This window comes from the organism of the source record quoted next, unplaced genomic scaffold (assembly GCF_019419815.1).
Source record: "Pyrus x bretschneideri cultivar Hongxiangsu unplaced genomic scaffold, Pyrus_bretschneideri_v1 Contig1, whole genome shotgun sequence".
NCBI classification, from domain to species: Eukaryota; Viridiplantae; Streptophyta; class Magnoliopsida; order Rosales; family Rosaceae; genus Pyrus; species Pyrus x bretschneideri.
The window spans coordinates 4823521-4847162 of NW_025999390.1; the positions used below are offsets into that span (position 1 = coordinate 4823521).

A 23642-nucleotide genomic window follows, 5' to 3' on the forward strand; every position below is an offset into this window, starting at 1 on the left:
TTACAAGATAATACACAACATAGCATTCCTGTCGAAGAACTTCCATACAATATATAGTGTGGTCTAGCATTAAGCCTTTCAACATGTGTTACACGGGGATTGGAGAGCGACATGGTGTATAAATAGTTGAATACTCTTAACCCGTCTACGATACCAGGAACATTGATACACTCTCTAGAGAACAATGACATCAAATTTACCAAATAATTTCCACTAGAGTCCACAGTTGGCAATTCACTCACCTCCAGCAAAGAAAAATTTGGGTTGTTCCACTCTGCCATGTTCTCTTCCAAGCTCTGCTTCCCTTTGCATATCATCGACCAGCTCCGAGGGAAAACAAAGAATGAGCGAGCATGATGGCGGACCTGCCTTATTTATGAGAACCTTTTGAAACATGCAAGGGGCTCACTGCTAATTGAAATCCTCGCACGGTTAGTTGAAGATGGGCTCTGTACGTTTCAGGCTTTAACCACATCTTGAATGTGTTGGGAGTAGCTTTTTCCCGGTGGAATGAAAATCAGGTCTTCCCAGCCTGAATTCTTTTCGCTTGACTGCATTAACATTGAACTTCTTTCAACAAAAATACTAGAGAGTAGGAGCAAAAGAACCAAAAAAAAAAAAAAATTTGCAGTTACCAGACCAAATACCTCCATTTTTCTCAAAACGTCTTCCAAACTGCCAACCTGTTAAAACATTTTATTGAAATAATGAGAATGCAATAAAGCAACGGGAAGCCTTATCAACAGATATGATAACATATTTTCTTCCTATTTTCCGACTGTAATGAAATTTTTTGCACATCTATTATCTAGAAAGGTTTTGACAACAGCTTATACAACACCATAATATGTTGAGAAACCCCAGGTCCTCTAGATGCTCTTGAGACCTTTGACAATTCTTTTTCTATATCTTCCTGCACCATGGAAAATAAATTTAATTATGTCTAAACCAATCTCATAAAAGCAAGTTACTTGACAAAACAATACATAAATACGAGCTCGAGGCTTCAATTCTAAGTACCCTGGTGAAATATATTGGGCAGTAACACTTGTTTTTCTTCTTCATAACCAGAAGGTCCGACTGTAAACACAAATTTACTCATAAGATAATCGCCATATTCACACAAGCAATTCCAGAAGGTCCGACGCTAAACAAAAATTTAGTCGTAAGATAATCGCCATATTCACCCAAGCAATTCTACTGCCTAAGGATCACTCCCAGATAATGCCCACCAATTCACTAGATCTGAGAACAGCAATATGACAACTCTACCGCCTGGGCACTTATAGAAGCCCATAAGGTCAGGCAATTCCCAAAACATAAACTTGTTTTTTTTTTTTTTTTTTTTTTTTCAATATACGATGAAAATGCACTACTCATGTGTGAATTACTAATGTCATCCATATCATGCACTACAAAGTTGGAGGTGTTCATCCCCTGGATCGTCCTACCTAGCATGTTTCAAATACTCCTGCAATCTATTAATTACAATCAACAAGTAGACTAGCCTACCTGAAAAACAGGAACTCCATCAAATGCACTCCTGTCAGCGGATTTGAGCTACAAAACAGAAAATGATTGCGAGCCAATCTTAATTGTTTCAGAAAAGAAATTACAGATTCATGTAATGCACACCCAGTTTGAATTGTCTTAAAAGATACAGTCAATATGTAAGGACAGGCAGTAGACTTTCTGTACGAACACAGTTTAACGTGTTGCATCTAATATATCCATTTCATCGAAGCTCCTTGTTCTCACTTTGCACTAGATGTCTTAAAAATTGATATTCGAGAGTGTCGATATGAAGGCCCATATGACAGGCATTCCAAGAGTTTCTTCCAAGACAATTACTAATGAAGACAGAAGTCCAGTATAATGCATGTCATACAGGGTTCATTGGGCGAAGCAAGTGTCCAAGGGCCACTAGGGGCATAAGGAATGAAAGTGCATGTGGCTTATGTATCAAAACATAGACATACCATAGTGAAACTATAAGACCATAAAAAAATAAAAATAAAAAAAAGAGGACCAATTGTAACTGAAATATAAAGCAAATACATAATGAAAAACAGAAACCTCGAGTGCATTCCTTATTTGAACCGGGTCAGGCAGAAACCGGAATGCAATTCCTTCAACCTTCAGCATGTACACCTACAAGATACAGAGTAATGCTAAATCGTATGGATCTACCACTGGACATAATATCTAAGTTTAAAGGCAACAAGTAATTTGGAAATTAAGTAGCATAACACTAACACTAGTTCTCGTTACACTTTAAAAGGGGGACATGTCATACGACCCCCATAACTTTGATAATCTGAGACCATATGCTGCCCACTAGATGGAACCTTTCCTCAAATTCTCGCCACTCACAGATATGTTTTATCCTTACTTGTTCAACTATTGAAATTACTTGACACCAAATTCTAGCCTACAAATGATTAATTCGCAAGTTCACAGGCAATGTAATAATATGGAATTCTGGTTACTGTGTGCTAATTGCTTTCCATTTTATACCAAGTCACCTGGTCAAGAGTAATCGGGACAACTTTAGCCGCACTTCGTAATTCTCTCCTCGATTGAACCTGAATCACCCAAATACAAAACCAGCTGAAAATTCAAGCAAAAAATAACATCCGCATTTCAAATCACTGACTTCTCAACAATCCCAATTTATCTAAATGCATCTCTTTCAGCCAAAAAATCAAGCAAAACATTAAATTTCCACTCAATGAACCTAAATGCAACTAATTCCTCCATCCAATTAACCTCTAAATGCAACTAATTACTCATCCTACTAATCTTTCCCTCCAAAAAAAATTAAAAATGCTAACTTGAGCGAGGAATGCTTCGGCGTCTTCCTGCCGAAAGCAAAGCAATCCAATGGACTTGGCCTCATTGGGATCAGAGATGAGCACGAACTCATTGTTCGAATTGCTAACCGTATACACCGCCGTGCCGGCCAGGCTCTTCGCCACGTGGTCCGAGCTGAGGGTAGCGGCCAGGGCGTGATTGCTCTGAGCCAGCCACGCGAAGGGCGGAGCAACCGGAGCCGAACACATGCGCCTGCTCGCCAGCGGCGCGAAGTTTCCGGCTAGGATTCCCGCTAGCCGCTTGGTGTCTTCGAAACGGGTGGAGAGCTCGGCGCCGAGGCGGAGGCAGTGCTGGTGTATGAAGGTGGAGAGCGAGAGCAGAGGGTTTGAGCGCGGGTAGGGCTTTGCGGACTCCATCGTCTCAGTGCGTGAGCCGAGTAAAGCTGAATGGTTTTTTTGATAAAGTTAAATAATTAAATAAAACTTATTGGGCTAAATATTGCAACCCACTTGGACTTATAATTAATGGCCCAATACAATCCAGCCCATGCAGTTCGGTGGCCCACTCCGTAATGCAAATTTTAGAACGTGTAAGGGCACAGTTTTTTTATGTGTGGCCGTTGCCTCTTAAACACTTTTTAAAGGTGCTTAGAGCAACTCCGGCGTTAGAGGCCTTCTCCCAGACTATACACTATTCAATCCACCTAATGAACAGTAACTGCCCTTAATGAATAGTAATAGCCCTGGCAATAGCATTTGCATCTTCACCGTTACACTTCAATAGCCCTAGCAATAGGTAATAAAATATTAGTATTTTTTTTATTTATAAAATAATACAAAATAATTTTAATTATAATATCGGATAAGATTTTTAATCGTTCTCGTTGCGCTACGTGTCATTATCCGAAGTATTATTAAATAATACAAAATAATTTTATTTGTAATTTCAGATAAGATTTTTAATCGTTCTTGTTGCCCTACTTGTCATAAAATCCGAAAAGACAATTATTGGTGATGGAAAAAAAAAATAGATTGAAACTTTGAAAGAAAGATAGGAATGTGGTTGAAACTAGTTGAGAAAATATGAAATTGTGGTGTAAGGTAGAAGATAATGAGAAGGTATTTATAGAAAAGTAAAATCAATTTTTTTTTAATGTTTTCATTTTTTTTTCTGATTTATAATAATTTTTTACATTTTTTTTTAATTTTTATTCACCTAATTAATCTCTGCCGTTGGATTAAAAAATTTGAATTTCCAACACTCCAGATTATGCCACGTGGCACAACTGTAACATTTCAAAATTTTAAATTGTTTTTTCTTTTTTTCTTTTTTTAAATTTCCATAGCCTAATAACGTGGACCGTTGATCTCAGATTCAACGACTGAAATTAAATGAGGTTTTTAATTTTTTTTTTTACCTTTGAAAATCCAACGGTCCATAAAATATAGCCATTGAAATCCAATGGACATGGGGAAGCCACGTGGCCTCCCCAACGGTAAGAAATCTGAGTGGGCCACGGGCCCCATTTCTGAATTTATGTCCCCTAACGCGCGCCCACGCGCCTGACAGAAAAAAAATAAAAAAAGCAGCTGATGTCGCCCTGACGTCACACCCACTTCGGGCTCTCGGGCTGGCAACTCGTGCTAGGCCTCTCCCCCGGGCTGGGCCTGTCCCTCGGGCTACCACACGCTGGACCAAATTAGTCGGGCTCTCTAGCCCTGTTCACGAGCCTGTGCCCAGAGCAAAAGCTCCCGCTGGAGTTGCTCTTATTGATTGTTAGGCCATCTCCAACCGAAAAAGGGCAAGAGGGCTCCCTTTAGTCCTATAACTCTTTAAGAAACTATAATTTAATGAACAGTGTCAAGTCATATTTCATACCATCTTCAACCGAGGGGGCCAAAGGGCTATAGGTCAAACATAGCCCTGTAACAAAAAACCATCTCCAACCGAGAGAGCCAAAGGGTCATAGGCCAAACATAATTTATTATTTTAATTGAATTAATATGGTTACTTAAATAATTTTTCGATATGTAATCTCAGTAACTTTTCAAATATAATTTTTCAATATGTAATCTCAGTAACTTTTCAAATAGGTTTTCGAGTTACACGTGTCACTAAAATGAGTAACTCTCTAAATTTCTTGTTGACTCAATAATTTTTCGGAATGGATTTCCAGTGGCACATGTTGTTGAAGTGAGTAATTCTCCAGATTTCTTGTCGATATGTAATCTCAATAAATTTTCGAAACAGATTTCGAGTGACACGTGTCATTAAAGTGAGTAACTCTCTAGATTTATTGTCAATATGTAATCTCCCTCAATAATAGTTTTATATTGTTAAATATATTTTTTTAATGTTATTTAAGTTTCATGTTGTTTAAGTTTGAATAACTCCGCCAAATAGTACTAGTGTGGAGATTGTGTTGTTTAATGTAGCTTCACGTAGCTTAATGGTGTAGGCCCGATGCAGGAGGAGTTCCCTTCCACTGCGTCTAGAGGGTAGCAAGGTCCGATCTTGACAACATGGCTATAAAGAGCTTCTGCATGAAGTTTCAAATGACAACAAATTGCACCGTCTCAAATCTGAGGAAAATGATGAATCAAGTATGATGGAAATTGAGCCGATAGAGGATAAGAGAATCAGGAGAATCCACAAGGCATTAGGTCCTGATGACGTTGAACTTGTTGGATTTCTTCTTAAGGAATTTGATATTACGTTAGATGATGCTTATGCTTTATAATATTCTGTTGCATACTGTGATCGTTCTCGGTCTAGGCAAGGCCATGAATTGTGAAAGTTGTATCCTAAGGTTGTTAAGGAGGCTCTCCACTATGTTGCTGCTTGCTGTTGCATACTGCATCATTCTTAAAGCCATCAAGACAATTACGCTTGGTGAGTTTTTGAACTCGATTCATTCACATCTAGATCATGAATGTTTGGAATCTATACCATAGAGGCTAACGATAGACAATAACTTCCTCCCTCCCCCCTCCCCCCCCCCTCCCCCCAGCGGAGAACACAGCTTACAACTTTCATCATACTGTGTTCTTCAAAGAGCAACTCTTCTCAAAGGTAATTACCACTTGATTAGATTATTATTAATATTCCTTTGATAAAATTACTGAATAAATCCCCTATTAGGATGATAGGTTTGTACATTATTTCGTGCCATATCCACATACTCTTTATCCATTTGGCATCTAAAGGGGTAATGGTTGTCTACTTGTCTCTATAATATCCATAATGTTAAACACATCTCACATTTGAATCTTTGACTCATTGAAAAAAAATGCATATTGTGAGAAAATTATCGATGCCATGGTGTGCTGTCGAGTGTAGATCAAGGAATCAATTTTTTATGCTAAATAATTTATGAGTAAAACTTGTCCTCACAAACCAACTTGTAAGTGAAGGATACCTAAAAGTTCATGCAGACCAGTCCTATAGTTTTATTCGATGTGAGATATTTTGAGGCAATGCTACATATGTTTCCCTTTATTCTTATAAGGACACCCCTCTTGTTTGTATGTTTTGAGAATTTCAACTAGGAGTACACCTAGTGCTCCTATTGAGACCTCAAAACTATTTCCTTTTAGTCCAAAGAAATACATTGACCTAGGGGTTTAACTTCCTTAGTTTTAGTAAGTAGTGGATTGTCTTGGCTGGTAGAGCTCAGGACCGTTTCTGAGATTTTGAGGGTCCTGTGCGAAATTTGTAAAAGGGGCCCTTCTTAAGATAGTTTTAAGTTTTGAAAAAGTATGACAATGTATTGATACTAGAAAATAGAGCCACTTAGTACTACGGTCTAGTGGTATTCCTCTTCACTTGTATGTGAGAGGTCTTATGTTCAATTCTCGCCAAAGACGAATTTGAATCATATTATTGTTAGTCCATTGTGAAGCTTAGCCCACTCTCCCACCCTCTTAGCGTAGATAATATCGTTTGTTCAAAAAAAAAAAATCAAAACAAACTTTAGCACTTACTGATTGCATGTTACAAATATCCTTAATAATAAGTAAAAAGAGTTACAAATATAACATTCACTAAATAATCAAAAGCAGTGTTATTTCTTAAATAGCCAAACATGAAAAATAAAAAAAATAAAAAAAAATCAAACCTCTAACTTTTTAGTTCACTTGAATATATATATATATATAACGTTGTTATATTTAAAATTAAGAAAACAGATAATATTGTTTGTTCAAAAAAAAAAAAATCAAAACAAACTTTAGCACTTACTGATTGCATGTTTACAAATATCCTTAATAATAAGTAAAAAGAGTTACAAACATAACATTCACTAAATAATCAAAAGCAGTGTTATTTCTTAAATAGCCAAACATGAAAAATAAAAAAAATAAAAAAAAATCAAACCTCTAACTTTTTAGTTCACTTGAATATATATAACGTTGTTATATTATAAAATTAAGAAACTGTCGCTTTTTGGGGTGTTATTATTGACACTCAAAAAATGTTATTGTACTCCAAGTTTTTATATTAGAAAGGAAAAAAAAATACTCTTATAAGGAGTGCACAATGCGGTTTAAAGTGCTAACAAAAGTAATTTTTTAAATATAGAACATTATTACATGATGTTAGATGGCAAAAATTTAGGGGACCCTTCAAATTTGAGACCATGTGTGACTACACCTTTTGCTCCTCCTCAATACCCCCTCTAATAGAGCTCTATTATTTAACCTACCAAAAATAATACAAGCTTATTGTAAAACCTCTATATACGTGTTGAGAGTCCTTCCATCCAAATGGTTCTAAGAGTTTCTCGATTTGAATACAAAAGTAAGGATGAAACTTGCATTATTTTTGGTAAAGACGAAAGTCATCATTTTCTCGTAAAGATGAAATGTGACATTGTTTTATCGTACAAAAGTAATATTCAAGATAAAGATTTTTTCTCTGAAGAATGAGAAAAGTATGGTCCATAAATTAAAGCATGCAACTTTGGGGATACGAATAAAAACCTTCCTTTAAAGCATATCAAGAGGCTTCACCCTAAAGTTGATAATTATTCCCTTCAATCACTCTTTGCGAATAATTCCATATTGGCAAGCATATTTCTACTGTAGTAAACTTTTATCACTTGTAGTAATAAACATGAGTATCTTTGAGGTAGGAAAGTTAGGTTTGCTACAACACATAGGAAAAATGCATATTGAATAGAGTTAACAACATACAATCTAATGAAAAGCAATTGGAGAATCGATTCATATACAAATGTGTCTTGTGTGGAGAATGGACCTCTAACTAATCCATCCATTATCTTGTTTTCAAGGAATTCGTTTTACAATTCTGCCTAGTTACTTTTTTCTTCAAGTTAACAAGTTGGATCCCGCACAAATTTTATTTAAAAGTATTGTTGGGTAAGGAGTTTGAAAATAAAATTTGGACTCCATATGATAAGATAAAATCAATATATTAATATTTTAAAATGTGAGATAAAATGTAAAGAGTGTTGAAAAATGGGTTTGAGTAACAAATTTGTAAAGTAGCATATAAATGCCAAATGAGTCAATAAATGACATTTTTAAAGATAAGAGTAATCTTAATCAGTAACATCTTTCACTAGTTGTTTAACTTAAGAACTTTATTAGACAATATATACCATCTTATCAACTTGTATTTGCATAGGGGCAATGTCACATCCTGGTTCAAGCCCCCATCACATCCCAGGCTCGACTCCACCATAGCATAATATTGTCCGTTTTGGGCCCCTACCACACCCTCATGGTTTTATTTCTAGGAACTCACACCAGAACTTCTCAGTGGGTCACCCATCTGGGATTGCTCTCATGCAAACTCGCTTAACTTCGAAGTTCCTACGGAATCCGAAGTCAGTGAACTCCCAAAATGCCTCATGATAGGTAGAGATGGGAATATACATATAAGGCTTACAAGATCCACCCTTCTGGGTGATGTGGGATGTTACGATCCATCCCCTTAGGGGTCCGACGTCCTCATCGGCACACTTTCGGCCAGGGATTGGCTTTGATACCAAATTGTCACATCCTGGCCCAGGCCCCTACCACATCTCGAGCTCGATTCCATCGTAGCACGATATTGTCCGCTTTGGGCCCCTACCACACCCTCACGGTTTTGTTTCTGGGAACTCACACGAGAACTTCCCAGTGGGTCATCCATCATGGGATTGCTCTTGTGCGAACTCGCTTAACTTCGGAGTTCCTACAGAACCCGAAGCCAGTGAGCTCTCAAAAAGCCTCATGCTAGGTAGAGATGAGAATATACATATAAGGCTTATAGGATCCATTCCCTTGGACAATGTGGGATGTTATAGGCAACTATTGCCGTGGTTGCTGATAAGTGCTTTATCAAGTGTAGCGGATTCCATTCAGCAAATTATTTTAGGAGTTGTCAATATCACTCTAAAAGGGTCATCATGTGCTTTCCACAATGAAAAAGATAATACAAAACATAGAGGAATAATTATATCTACAAAATCGGATTACCCTAAAGTTAAGTTCGTCTTCCTTCTTTTTCGACAATCTGAAGCCAACCTATATACGAATCTGTAAGACTGTAACCAAGAAATTGAATCAAACAATGAAGGAAGTGATTAGTAAAGAACTACTGATGAAAAAGAGTGTTAAAATTAAAATACAGAATCCTATACGAAAAAGGGTGTTAAAGCCATCCCACATAGGGACCAAGAGATCCAATAAAACCATTGATCTTGTTGTTCCTCATCGTCTGGCGTCGACCTCGAGTCCCACCACCACCATCGACTAGTTCGGTTAACTTGTTTAAAAGCTGAATGTCAATAAAGGCCCCCCATCTAGAATTTGCCCTTACAAAACTATAAAACTACGAAACTACGTAGAAGTTGAATGTCAATAAATACAACATGTAGAGGAAATACCTGAAACCTATGATGTCCTTCTCTTTTACCTGATGTGAGATATTTTGTAACTGTACCATCCTTAAGCTTTATACTTACAAAGACAACACATTTGCATTAGTTTTACTCTTGTTTATCCAAGTCAAATTAGTTTGATTTTATCTTCTAAATTATATGGGTTAGATCAGGGGACGCACATTTTTTTGTGTGGAGAACTTCAACGGAATAAGGGAATTTTATGGATATGGAAAAGGAAAAAAATTACACCTAGTTGCAGAGTTGGGAGAGGAGGAGGGACATAAACCTTACAGTTTTTATTCTGCAACTTTTTATCAAGGATATGAACCCTCTATATTTCAATTGATAATTCATAAATCATCTTTGCAAGATTTTAAACAAATCCAAAATCATTCAGACATCCATTTGGAATGAAGAAAATAAACGAATATATATAGTTCTCCAAAGAAACAATAAAATGATTACCATTTAATTCGACGGTCATATATGATTTCGAATTTAAGTACTATATTTTGGGTAAAGATGATCGTTCAAAGAAGATCCAAAATATAAATAATTGGATCGTTAAAATATAACATAAAGTGAACCCTAAAAAATTGTGTAAAAAAATGTCTCCCGATCCATACCTATTTTCCAAGAGGTTTCACGAATCTAATTATCAACCAAACAAAAAGAAAAATCGTAAGGCCTCATAAAGATAAACCCAAAAGTTGAACAAACTATTCCCTTCCATCAATGTCCATAACAAGCATTGGCAGATGAAGAATTTTACTGTTACAAGCTTTACCACTGCAAAAGTTCCATGCTTTATGTGCACGCAAAAATCTAGTCCACATATATACAAATACAAGAAAATTAAAACTAATCCGCTAGAAATTGAACTACAACATGCAGCACCTAGAAGTTAGCTAGAACAAGATAAAAATGATTCAACAAAAGAAGATAGGGAACCTTTTAATTTCTTCCATGGGAATCAATTATTATTTAGAGAGAGAGAGAGTGATTGGCTGGTAGCATGGTATAATATAAAAAACTATAAAACTTTGTACGTTGCCAACATTACTAAATGAGTGCTGTTATTCAGTTCACATACTCATCCATTCTCTTATATATGTGAATCGCATTCTATATAAGTGAGATTCATGAGAGAGGTAGGTAGTCAAAAACTGTAGCCAAACAACATTATTCTTTCTTAATGTCCCAAATGTATATCAACTTAGAATCAACCAAATGCTGACCAAAATACTTTAGATTGGTAGTTATATAAAAAGAATAAATTGACTACTTATATTTTTCTACACGTGGACCCTCGAGGTCCAAGAATTAAAATAATTCCTATTGTACAGAGTGTGCCCGTGCATGAGGGGATCGGGCTCTTGACCGGGCATAGCCCTATATATATGTGTATATCTGCCCCTTAATTTCATAGTGCAAGCAAGTGACCTCAGCCTTAATTTCTTGTAGTATTTGCAAATTAAGATCACGCTCGTAGATCAACTTAAAGAGTATAATGCCCAATATAATCCCCCCAAAGGAGCGTGAGACTTCACCAAATGAAAAAAACAAGGATAAGTATAAGCGGTTCAAAATACCCTACACAAAGGAGCAGATATTGAAGATTTTCAAAAGATACGACAAGGACGGAGACGGCCAACTTTCCAAGGCCGAGCTCAAGGAAGCTTTCGCTGAACTCGGCGCGATATGCCCTGGCCTTAGAGCTTGGGATGGTCGTAGGCATGCTGATGACGACGGCGACGGCTTCATTTCTATAGACAAGGAGTTGGACAAGCTTGGCGACTATACCGTGGGCGTTGGGTATATCGTAAATTAGTATAACGAGTTTAATATCACTCACGTGCCATGTATATTAAAGATCTTACTCGTATTTTTATATATTTTGCTATATGTGTGTATAAGTGTATAGTATAACGAATAAAAGAGGCGACCTTTCGTAGGCCCCAAGGTAATATATTTGGGATCTCAAGTCTCTACATTTATCATCTGTGCATCTCGAGTATTATCTAGGAGTTTGTATCAATCTACGTCAGAATTACTGTATTACACCATTTGCACCGTATCCCATCTCTCCTTCATGTATGTTCTCTTCCGTGACTATTCAGTCTGTTCTGCTTTTGTTCTCCATATCATCATATTCGTAAACCTGAAATCTCATAAACCCATTAAATAACCATGACCTTCATTAGATGCAAATCATGTCCACGTTTTGAAATCCAAATAGAAATCAATAATCTCATAATTTTGTCATTTTGGATTATTTGGAACTCTTTCTTCCCCAATTCCACCTCTTCAGATCGTCTTCTTCCTTTTCCTATTTTTTCAGTTCACCTTATATATTCCTAAACCAATAAACCCAAAAAAGCTTTTCACCTCCATTTTTTTTTCTTAATTTTATGGGCTACATTTATTTCCTTCAAATTTTCTGCTGATTTGAGGGAAAAAAAAGAGAGAGAGGCATTTTTGGCCTATGAAGTTGAGATTGGGAATTGTGATATGGAAAATGAAAGTTACAGAGAGATGGGATACAGTGCAAATGATATAATACATTAAACTGACCTGGATAGATTGAAATTCATTAGATTAAGATAATGGTTAATATTTAATTAAATGTGTGTAAATACATGAATACTAAATACTGAGACTCATGATCCATGTAATTGATCCCTGATTATATATCATGTAATACATCCAATTAAGCAAAACAGCTACAAGATAAAGAAATAAATTTTGCTTTACTAGTTAGTGATATTTATGTATATTTCTGTAATATATTCATGCATGTAGGCCGCATGATAAAATTTTATCATATAAAAATTGTTCGAAAATCCTTTAATTATTCTCCTTAATATATCCGTTTTAAAAATAATTATCGGACTCATGTTCGCAGAAGGAAAAAAAATCTCGTGCTTAAACTTGCTTCTTTATTTGTTCATGAGAAATGTGTTAAGGAGAATCATCACATATAGCATCACTACAAATTCATGAAAATATATATTAGAGGTACTTTATATTTAATAAACCAATAATGCTGATATTTAGTACTACGGTCTAGTGATATTTTTTTTTTTATTTGTAAGTGAGAGGTCTTAAGTTCAATAGCCGATTGTGAAACTTAACCCAATCCTCCATCCTCTTAGTGTAGATAATATCGTTTGTTAAAAAAAAAAAAAAAAAAAAAACCGTTAATGCTATTTTATTTATTTATTTAGACACATTACAAATGCACTTTCTAATATAGGTAAGTTTGTTAGTGCATGTAGAACTCACATGTATTAGAGTGTGTTCTTCTATTTTAAGGTAATACTAGGAAGACTAAATTTGTAGACTAATTTAATAAACTAATTAATGACATGGAAGTTGATTGGATTATTACTTAAGTGTTCATTAACACGCTTATTTCTTATTGGTGACACATCATTTAGTTTACAAATCTAGTCTACAAGTTTATTCTCCTAGCATTACTCTTTGTTTTAAAGGGACCAAGGCAGTCTATCCTTTCGGGGGTTGAAAAGATTCATAGAGGCATTTCAGCTATACCAATAATGTTAGTTTTGTGAAACCATATAGTAGCACTCGTAAGAAAATCAACAAATTAATATAAGGCTTTTCTTTTTGGAAGTGATTTCCGCATTTCATTATTCTCTCTTCCACTCCTTCCTTTTTTGGTGTGGAACGAATGACTGAAAAGAGAATTAGATGCATGAAAAAACAGAAAATGAGAGCATAAAAATGAATACTCTTTAAAGAAAAACAAAATAACGTTTACATGAAATAATAGTCTCAAGTTTCATAACCCAACAGAGGAGGGTTTATGAAATACAAAGATTTGATCTAACTCAATACACCTTGCACAAACAAGGAGCATATACAAGATATGGACAGTACTCCATGGAAGCCAGATGAAAACAGGAATCTTCGAGAGACTTGTACACCCGTGCCTAAGAAGAACCATATAGCAGCACATGAGCCACAGCACCAGGGACCAGCAGCACCGCCACAAGGAAGGCTCAACATCCTTGCGGAGTGGGAAGTCAGAATACCAGTGTTCTAAAAATCGGCCTAGGCGGAGCCTAGGTGGTGGGCGGTGGCCAGCCGTTCCGATTAAGGTCAAATTATTTGATAAGTCGGAAAACCCATTCGGCGGTGCGTAAGCGAGGGTCTAGGCGGGCTAGGCGGAGCAGGCGGGGCTGGGCGGCTGGGAGATCTGCTTGGGTGATTGAGTTTGTCTGAAAAAGAATTGCATTCAGAACGAAAAGCGTGAAGTCTAGTGGCCATCGACAAGAAGATGCATTAGCGGGAGCAGCGGGTGAGAAGATGAAGACGATGAATAGTTTAAATGACCTATATTATACGTCGTCGTTTGCTATTTAAGTGGATCCCTACTTTTCGTTTACCAAAGCTAAATGAGTTTAAAATTTAATGGCCTTCTTGACCCAACCAAAAACGTCCAAAACAACAATTTAACAAAAGAAAGTTAATGGGCTTTTTCATTTCTAGTGTTTTATTAGACTTAGTGGACCTACATTAAGTTTTTAATATTTGAAAATTTCAAGTATAATGTAATTATTCATATGTTTTATAGTAACTTTAATAAAAATAAAGAAATATTATATGCAATGTCATCCAATACTAGTATAGGTTTTTTTCTAAGTAAAAATAGACACTATTTATATGAGATATAATAATTTACTCAAATCCGTCTAACCTGCCTGATTCCCTCCTAGCCGCTAGGTTCTAGCTTGCCGTCTAACTAGCGCCTAGCATATTTTAGGAGAATTCCACTAAGCCACCATAATTTTTAGTCCACGTCGTATATATACATTCGACTATGCACGTATTTCATATGCCATGTTTATTTATTTACTCTAATTACGTTAAAAAAATTAATTTCTTTAAAAGTTTCCCTTCGATCGATAATTGAAAAAAAGGAAAAGTGGTTGGTGTATGCGATAATATGAGATACTTTGTTTTTTTTTTTTTTCTTTTTTTTGCGGGGTGTTAAACTCGTATTTGGCCCCTAAATTTTGTTATAGTTTTCTACTTTCGTCCTTCAACTTTTTCATCTATAATTGGTCCCTAAATTTTTGAAAGTGTGTTAAATAATGCGATGAAAGAAAGTAACAAGTAATTTTTGTTACAAAGGTGACAAATACGACACCATTTTTATTAAGGCGTTTCAATAATCTATTACAATGACCAAAATGCCCTTGATTTATTAGAACGTGAATATCACATCTAGCAAAATGGACAAAACCAACAAAAATGAATAAGCTTGATCTAATTCGAATATATATATATTTTTTTAAATATGACAGTAATGGATCCAATGGAAGAAGCTAGTTTTACCTTAGCAACATGATTATAACCGACTTGAACAAATGATGTGATTTAATAATTTTTTCTTGCACGTGCAACAATTTAATTAGTCATTTCAGTGTTACATTGCTTTGTCAATCTCTCATCTCTCTTTGAAATCTACAGGAGTTACGAAGATTTGATGTCGGGTTGAAATTTACAATATGATACATTCCAACCAACCACGTATTAAATTGAGTCCACTAGTAATTCTATGATCTATCAACCTTTGTAGTTGATATACTGATGTACTTATTTTACACATTTTCAAAGTTTAAGGACCAACTTGAGACCAAAAACAGTTAGAAGAGTTAAAATGGAAAACTCCAAAAGTTTAGGGGCCAAATGTTAATTATCCCTTTGTGTTTTTCCTAGGAAATTCTTCTTGCACAAACATTTTCACTGATATGCTAGTTTACCAAACCCCCTATGGTATAATATTGTGGATTCTGATATGCTAGTTTACCAATGGTGTATTCTGATTCTTTCCAATCCAAGATATTTAGGTCGAGGTTTGATGAATGCAATAAAATACTAATAATTTGATTTAGCTCGTTTATATCATGCGTTGTGCAATTATCTATATGCCTAACTGATTTAAATAATTGTCTCTGTGTCCAAAAAAAATAAAAAGAAAACAGAGGCTTCCCAAACATAAAAAAGTTGAATTATCGACAGATATGAAGAATTTTACTGTGATCCATTGTAGCGTTCGGCACTTCATCACTCACTTCTAGGGATCAATATAAAACTGCTGGGGAAATCAAAGGTAGCTCATCGCAAACCCATATGACCTAGTCAACAAGAATAACCTATATTTATCCATCACTTTGCAAAGTTCCATACTTCACGTACACGCACAAAAACAAAACTTATTTAAAAGTTGGGTGTGACTAGGCATCCTATATAGAATTTGCGCATACAAAACTATAAATACAACTTGTAGAGGATATTAAGGCTAAAACTTATGCTATCTTTTTCTTTTACTTGATGTGAGATATTTTGAGACCGTACCATCTTTAAGTTTATTCTTACAAAGATAACCCATGTGCTATAATTTTATTCTTGTTTTGTCCAAGTCAAATTAATTTGACTCTATTTTCTACAAGAAAGATAGCTTTGATATATAGATTAGATTGGGAGACGTATACTTTATGACAAACATTTTAATTTTTAACACACCTTTTTATGGTTATCATTCCGTAACCTTTTTCAAGGATATGAACTTTCTATATTTTATCATCATTCATAGATCATCTTATGCAAGAAATTAAATAAATCTAAAATCATTAAAACGTTCATTTGTAGTAAAAAAGTAGGCAAATATATTTAATTCTACAAAAAGAAAAGAAAAAAAGGTACTAAAATGACTGCCATTTTGTCTGACAGTCATACTGTTTCGATATTAGGTAGTATGTTTTGGACACTATTCTAAAATTCCCTTCCAGTGCCGCCTAGGCCGTACTTAGGCGTTAGGCGGCTAGTCATCGCTCTAATTAATCCCTAGGCGTTTGAAGATTAGGAAGGGGCGCCTAGACCTGCTTAGGTGCTTACTTAGCCCATCTAGACCCGCCTAGGTCACGACTCTCACTTAGATAGAAAATATATAACTTTTATTTTGCATTTTATATTTTTCAATAAATTTTAAAAGACTTGTTGAATACTTAGATCAACACACATGATATATGTGTTCCTCATGTTTACATTATGTTCTAATACTTTATAATCTATATGTCATTCTATGTTGCAATTTATGTATTCCAGTGAAATTATGTATTTTTTAAGTATAATCAAACACTTATTTATACGAGATATAATATATTTACTTTAATTCGCCTAGTCCGCCTAAGCCTTGCCCTAGCACCTAGGCGCTAGGCCCCCACTCGCCCAACTAGAGCCTAGCGTTTTTTAAAACCTTGATTTTGATAGAGATGATCTTTTGAGAGAAGACCTCAAAACAGTGCCGGTCTAAAGTTTTCGGAGGCCTAGGACTAAAACTCAAATGATGCTTTTTTATAGACAAATTAGTTGAAAATTTTCTTTTACAAAAGATTAATTAATTTCATACACATTATTAAGAGTTTTTTATTTTATTTTATTTTTTATTTTTTACTTGTGGTCCAATATCTTAATGAATTGAGTATTTGGTTTCCAGCTATGCATCCGAGTCCGAAACTGCCTCCTCTTCTAAATTATTTTAATAATTACGAACCATCTCCATCCTCTTAACATTTAAATAGTGGATTAGGTAATAATAGATGTTAAGTTTAACACAACAAAAAAATGGCAATCTGATGAAAGAAAGTTTAGCTTATGCCATAAGAGATTAAGCGTAAATGCAACCTATCCCTCATAGCAATGGGAAGAACCCAACCCCATTAGAATGCCCCGTCCTCTTATGACCCGAACCAAGAAAACCCAATTAGTTATTTTTATATGGTTACGATCCTTAAATAAAAAATTGTAATTGGGAAATAGAGTTAACCCTGACACAAAATTTATTGAAAGCAATAGATGAATGAAGTATTCAAGTGGCTTGAAACCACTTAGCGCCTCGTATTTAAATTTCGTCCCTGTAGTTTGATGGATATTCTATGGTTTGCAAAAATAAAAAAGATAAATGAAAGATTGTGTATTTGTACCTTATTCGATATTTGTTTACCAACTTGAATATATATTCCTATTCCTATGGCTATTTGTATTAGGGAAGGATTTCAAATTCGATGGACAGTATCTTTTCCTAATTCTATGTTGTATGGAAATTACATATGCAAGTAATTACTACTATAATTGAATGCAAAAACAACGAAAAAAAAAAACCAAACAATCAAACAAAGAAAAATGCTAGCAGCGTAAAATGAAAAACAGAATTTGAATGAGTAGAAATCAAATACCTTGTATAGTTGAATACAATTGCATGTATTGTAGTCCGCAGACTTGAATTTTCCGCTTGGATTGTAATTTTTTTTGCATAATTGTGAGAAAAGAGGAAAGAGGAGAAGATGTGGAAGAAAAAAAATCATAATTGTGAATTCTTGAAAGGGATGTGCTATTCACACACTTATTTTTCATTTTCACATTCCCTTTTAATTTTTTATCATCTGATCAAATAAATTGAAGAATATCAAAAAAACATAAATTAATATGAATGTATGGGAGGTAAAACAAAGTAGGGTTGTGAATAGCATCTCACTTCTTGAAATAGGTAGATAATTTAATTTACTCTCGGCTCTTTGAAATTAGGAATTTAGAAGTTGGGGGGAGACGGGAAGGGAAAAGGGTTTTTCCTCCTTTTTTTTTGTTTTTTGTTTTTTCATGTGCTTGTTCTCTTTCTTAGGCGCAAGGAGCAACGCAATTCTTTCTTATCGTGGCATGAAAACCATTTTTTAATTATTGTAATCTTTTTACATTATATCTAAATGGACTTAAAATTATTTTGGCACCCTCCTTGGTTTGAGCCCTAGACTCTTGCCCTAGTAGTCCTGAGCTAGAGTCGGCTCTGTCTCAAAATGTATATTAAACTATGCATCCGTCAATTTTAATCATATATAGAATTAAGGGACCTTGCATATTAAAACATGTTGTTGTTTGGTACTGGAAAGGGCTAGAACCGGCTTTGCCTCAACATGTGTATCAAACTATGCATCCGTCAATTCTAATCATCTATAGAATTAAGGGACCTTGCTTATTAAAACTTGTTGATGTTGGGCACTTTCCCAGAGGTTTCACAAATGCAACCAAACAAAATAAAAAATCCTAAGGCCTCAAAATGATGAACCCAAAAGTTGAACAAATTATTCCATAACTGTCCACAACAAACATTGGCAGATGAGAATCTAGTCAACATATATACGAGTCCACATATATGCAGAATCTAGAACCAAAAGTTGAACAAACTATTCGTTAACATCACTGTCCGTTACTACTGCAAAGTTCCATGCTTTATGTGCACGCAAAAATCCAGTCCACATATATACAAGAAAATTATAAATAATTCGCTAGAAATTGAACTATAACATGCAGCTCTTAGAAGTTAGCTAGACCAAGAAAAAAAATGACTCAACAAAAGAAGATTGAACACCTTTTAATTCCAATTTCCATCCATGGGAATCAATTTTTGTTTAGAGGGAGAGTGATGGGCTGGTAGCGTGGCATAATATACAAAACTATAGGACTTAGTACATGGCCGATATTATTAAATGAGTGCTGCTATTCTACTCACATTAATATATTAATCATAATACACCTATTTTCTTATATATGTGGATCGCATGTACAATTGTACATAAGTGAGATTCATGAGAGAGATAGTAGTCAAGAGCTATAGTTGAGTAACATTATTCTTTATTACTGTCCCAAATGTATATCAACTTAGTATAAACCAAATGCTGACCAAAATACTTCATATTGGTAGTTATATAAAAAGAAAAATTGACTACTTATATATATCTACACGTGGACCCCAGAGGTCCAAGAATTAAAATAATTCCTACGGTAGAGACTGGAGAGTGCTCATGCAGAATGAATCATCTTAGGATCCTCTTTGTGACGATCCTGGAAATCTTCAAATCATGTTCATTCATTGTACATCGTATGGTCATAAATTATTTTAAATATTTTTATTTAAAATTAAACATAAATAGTACCTGACGAAAATTGACCGCATGATATACAATAAACGGACATGATTTGAGGATTCCCAGAATCCTCACAAAGAAAATCTAGAGATGATTCTCATTCAACCATGCATGCAGCGGACCGGACTCTGGACCAGGCAGAGCCCTATATATATATATATATATATATGTATGTATGTATATATATATATGTATGTATGTATGTATGTATGTATATATGTATGTATGTATGTATGTATAAATCTGCCCTTAATTTCATAGTGCAAGCAGGTCACCTCAGCCTTAATTTCTTGTAGTATTTTCCAAATTGAGATCACGCTAGCTAGTTGATCAATTTAAAGAGTATAATGCCCCGTGTTCGCCTCACAAACAAAGATGACACAAAGGTGCAGATAATGAAGATTTTCAAAAGATTCGATAAGGACGGAGACGCCCATGCAACTTTCCAAGACCGAGCTCAAGGCAGCTTTCGCTGAACTTGGAGCGAAATGGCCTGCCTTTAGAGCTTGGGAAGGTCTTAGGCATGCAAATGACAACGGCGACGGCTTAATTTCTATAGACAAGGAGCTGGACAAGGTTGTCGACCACGCCGTGAATCTTGGGTATACCGTAAATTAGTATAATCAGTTTAATATCACTTATGTGCCGTATATATTAAAGATCTTACTAGTCGTGTCTGGTATTTCTATATATATATTGTTGTATGTGTGTACATGTATTCTGTAACGAATAAAGGAGGTGACCTTTCGCAGCCCCTCGTTGGACAGGGTATAATGTATTTGGGATCTTGAGTCTCTACATTTAGCATCTGTGAATAGTTAAAACTTAACTATTGGGTTAATCTAGGAGTTTGTATCAATCCACGTCAAAATTATATGTTGTATTACACTGTTTGCACCGTATTTCATCTCTCCTTCACGTATGTTCTCTTTCGCAACTATTCTACTTTTGTTCTCCATATAATCATATTCGCAAACCTGAAATCTCATAAACCCATGAATAATCATGATCTCCATTAGGTTCATATCATGTCCACGTTTTGAAATCCAAATATATAGTAATGAATAATCCCATAATTTTATCATTTTGGATTATTTGGAAGTTGGAACTATTTCGAGGACCAGAAAGACTTACATACATTTCAGCCAAGCCAATAATGTCAGTTTTGTGAAACCATGTAGGAGTACTCGTAAGAAAATCAACAAGCCAATGTAAAGCTTTTATTTTTAGAAATGATTTCCGCATTTCATTATTCTCTCTTGCACTCCTTCCTTTTTTGGTGTGGAACAAGTAACTCAAAAAAGAGATGTGTACAAAAAAGAAGAATGAATACTCTTTAAAGAAATAAAAAAAAATTAAATAAATAAAGTTTACATTAAATAGTAGTCTCAAGTTCATAACCCAACAGAGGAGGGTTTGTGAAATAGAAAGATTTGATCTAAAATCAATATACCTTGCACAAACAAAGAGCACATACAAGATATGGACAATACTCCATATATAGAAGCCAGATGAAAACATGAGTCTTTGAGAGACTTGTACCACACGTGCCTAAGAAGAACCATAGCAGCACATGAGCCATAGCACCGGGGACGTATTTTAAAATTTTCAATTTCTTTAAAAGTTTCCTTTCGATAATGACCTTAAAAAAAACTTCCAATCCATGTGACTGGGTTCTTCCCACTTTTGGTACACACACAAATCAGAATCCTTATATCAATATCCATGGCTCGAAAACAATATTATCATATCAGATAGTTGGAAAAAGGAAAAGTGGTTGGTGTGTCTACTATAACTATATGCAATAATATGAGATACTTTGTTTTCCTTCCCTTTTTTTTTTTTTTTTGGCGGGGTGTTAAATTTGTACTTGGCCCCCATTTTCTTTTACAGTTTTCTACTTTCGTCCTTCAACTTTTTCATCTATAGTTGGTCCCTAAATTTTTGAAAGTGTGTTAAATAATGCAATGAAAGAAAGTAATTTTTGTTACAAAGGTGACAAATATGCCACCACTTTTTTAAGGGCATTTAAATATTCATTTACAATGACCAAAATGCCCTTGATTTATCAGAGCATGAATATGTTTGTCTATAATATACATTTATTGTGAAAAAAAAAATGAACAAAACCATAAAAAATGAATAAGTTGATCCAATTCGAATATTTTTGTTTCAAATATGACAGAAATGAATCCAATTGAAGAAGCTAGTTTTACCTTAGGGACATGATTATAACCGACTTGAACAAATGATGTGATTTAATAATTTTTTTTTACACGTGCAATAATTTAATTAGTTATTTCAGTGTTGCATTGCTTTGCCTCTCATCTCTCTTTGAAATTTACAGAAGCTGATGTCGGGTTGAAGTTTACAATGTGGTACATTCCAACCAGCCACGCATTGAATTAAGTTCACTAGTGGTTCTATCAACCTTTGTAGTTGGGTCACTGCTGTCCTTATTTTTCACATTTTCAAAGTTTAAGGACCAACTTGAGACCAAAAACAGTTAGAAGAGTTAAAGTGGAAAACTCCAAGAGTTTAGGGGGGCAAATGTTGATTAACTCTTTGTGTTTTTTGTAGGAAATTTTTCTTGCACAAACACCTTGACTGATATGCTAGTTTACCAAACCACCTTTGAGATAAGATTGTGGATTCCATGGGTCCTCAGATAAGAGGGCGGCGAAAAGAATCCATAAAAGATGATTATCTTTTTTGATTGATGGCCCGTGATGTATTCTGATTCTCTCCAATCCCACATATTAGGTCGACTGTTTGATGAATGCAATCAAATACGGATAATTTGATTTAGTTCGTTCATATTAGGCATTCTGCAACTATCTGTCTCTACGTGTCCAAAGAAAGAAAAGGAAAACAGAGGCTTCCTAGACCTAAAAAAGTTGAATTATTCCTTTCTGTCTCCGTTAATTATTGACAAACATATATATATATGAAAAACTGCTGGAAGAATCAAAACTAGCTCGTCGCAAACCCATATGACTAGTCAACAAGAATAACCTATTTATTATCCATCACTTTGCAAAGTTCCATACTTTAAGTACACGCACAAAACAAAACATATTTGAAAATTGGGTGTCACTAGGCATCTTATGTAGAATTTGTCCTTACAACACTATAAATACAACTTGTGGAGGATATACTAAAACCTGTGCCATCCTCCTCTTTTACGCGATGTGAAATATTTTGAGATGTACCATCCTTAAATTTTATTCTTATAAAGACAACACATGTGCTATAGTTTTATTCTTGTTTTTTTTTCTTTAAATGGGAAATAACTGGTGGCAAACTACGTTTATCCATTCCTTCTGAACCCGAAGATGTTATGGAGAATTTCACCTTGTATGTGACTATAGTTTTATTCTTATTTATCCAAGTCAAATTAATTTGGCTTTATTTTCTACAAGAAATATAGCTTTGATATATGGGTTAGATTCTGTGACGTACATTTTTGACAAACATTTTAACATATTTTTTTTATGGTTATCGTTATGTAACCTTTTTCAAGGATATGAATATTCTATATTTCAATTCATCATTCATAAGTCATCTTCGCAAGAAATTAAACATATCCAAAATCATTAGAACATTTATTTGTAGTGAAGAAAATAGATGAATATATGATTCTACAAAGAAATACTAAAATGATTGCCATTTTTGTCTGATGGTCATATTGCTTCGAATTGAGGTAATATATTTTATTTTGTTTGACGGTTATATGAGGATTGACAGTGGTTATACGAGATGGCTGGTGGTGATGGAGAAAGAGATGAAGATGGGATGCTTGGGTGGGAGAAGAGGGGTGGGCACCATTTTATTTTGTCTTACTTTAGTTTTTATTTAATTTTTTTATAATTAATTATTTTTTATATGCTATGTCATCAAATATGTGAGTCATTCATTTATCACGTCAT

The 23642-nt window shown here is 34.8% G+C and overlaps 2 protein-coding genes across 4 annotated transcripts in view; both read right to left on the reverse strand.

The window, feature by feature from the left end:
- LOC103950014 (protein TIC 22, chloroplastic) lies at positions 1-3262 on the reverse strand. Of its 3 annotated transcripts, none has more exons than XM_009361165.3 (8): positions 2835-3262; positions 2526-2585; positions 2077-2151; positions 1513-1560; positions 1021-1080; positions 842-913; positions 648-683; positions 1-551 (listed from the first exon to the last, which is right to left on the reverse strand). In XM_009361165.3, exons 1-8 carry the CDS (start codon positions 3228-3230, stop codon positions 459-461), a joined length of 840 nt encoding a protein of 279 aa, XP_009359440.2. In that variant the 5' UTR covers positions 3231-3262; the 3' UTR covers positions 1-458. The 3 variants fall into 3 exon arrangements, with proteins under 3 accessions (XP_009359440.2, XP_048436974.1, XP_009359448.2); XM_048581017.1 differs by having other exon boundaries at positions 636-683; XM_009361173.3 differs by lacking the exon at positions 1021-1080.
- Positions 2158-23642, reverse strand: part of LOC125475759 (protein TIC 22, chloroplastic-like) — a 27262-nt gene continuing 5777 nt past the window's right edge. The window contains exon 3 of the mRNA XM_048581026.1: positions 2158-2465. The gene's annotated coding sequence lies outside the window, so the exon portion shown is untranslated. The remainder of the gene's footprint in view (positions 2466-23642) is intronic.

Bases quoted from the DNA above. Each gene is read 5' to 3' on its own strand.
- LOC103950014 (XM_048581017.1), bottom strand. From the start codon at position 3,230: ATGGAGTCCGCAAAGCCCTACCCGCGCTCAAACCCTCTGCTCTCGCTC. The intron at 2,152-2,525 runs GTGACTTGGTAT...TGTATCTTGTAG, and splicing joins TCCCGATTACTCTTGACCAG to GTGTACATGCTGAAGGTTGA. The intron at 1,561-2,076 runs GTTTCTGTTTTT...TCTGTTTTGTAG, and splicing joins AAATAAGGAATGCACTCGAG to CTCAAATCCGCTGACAGGAG.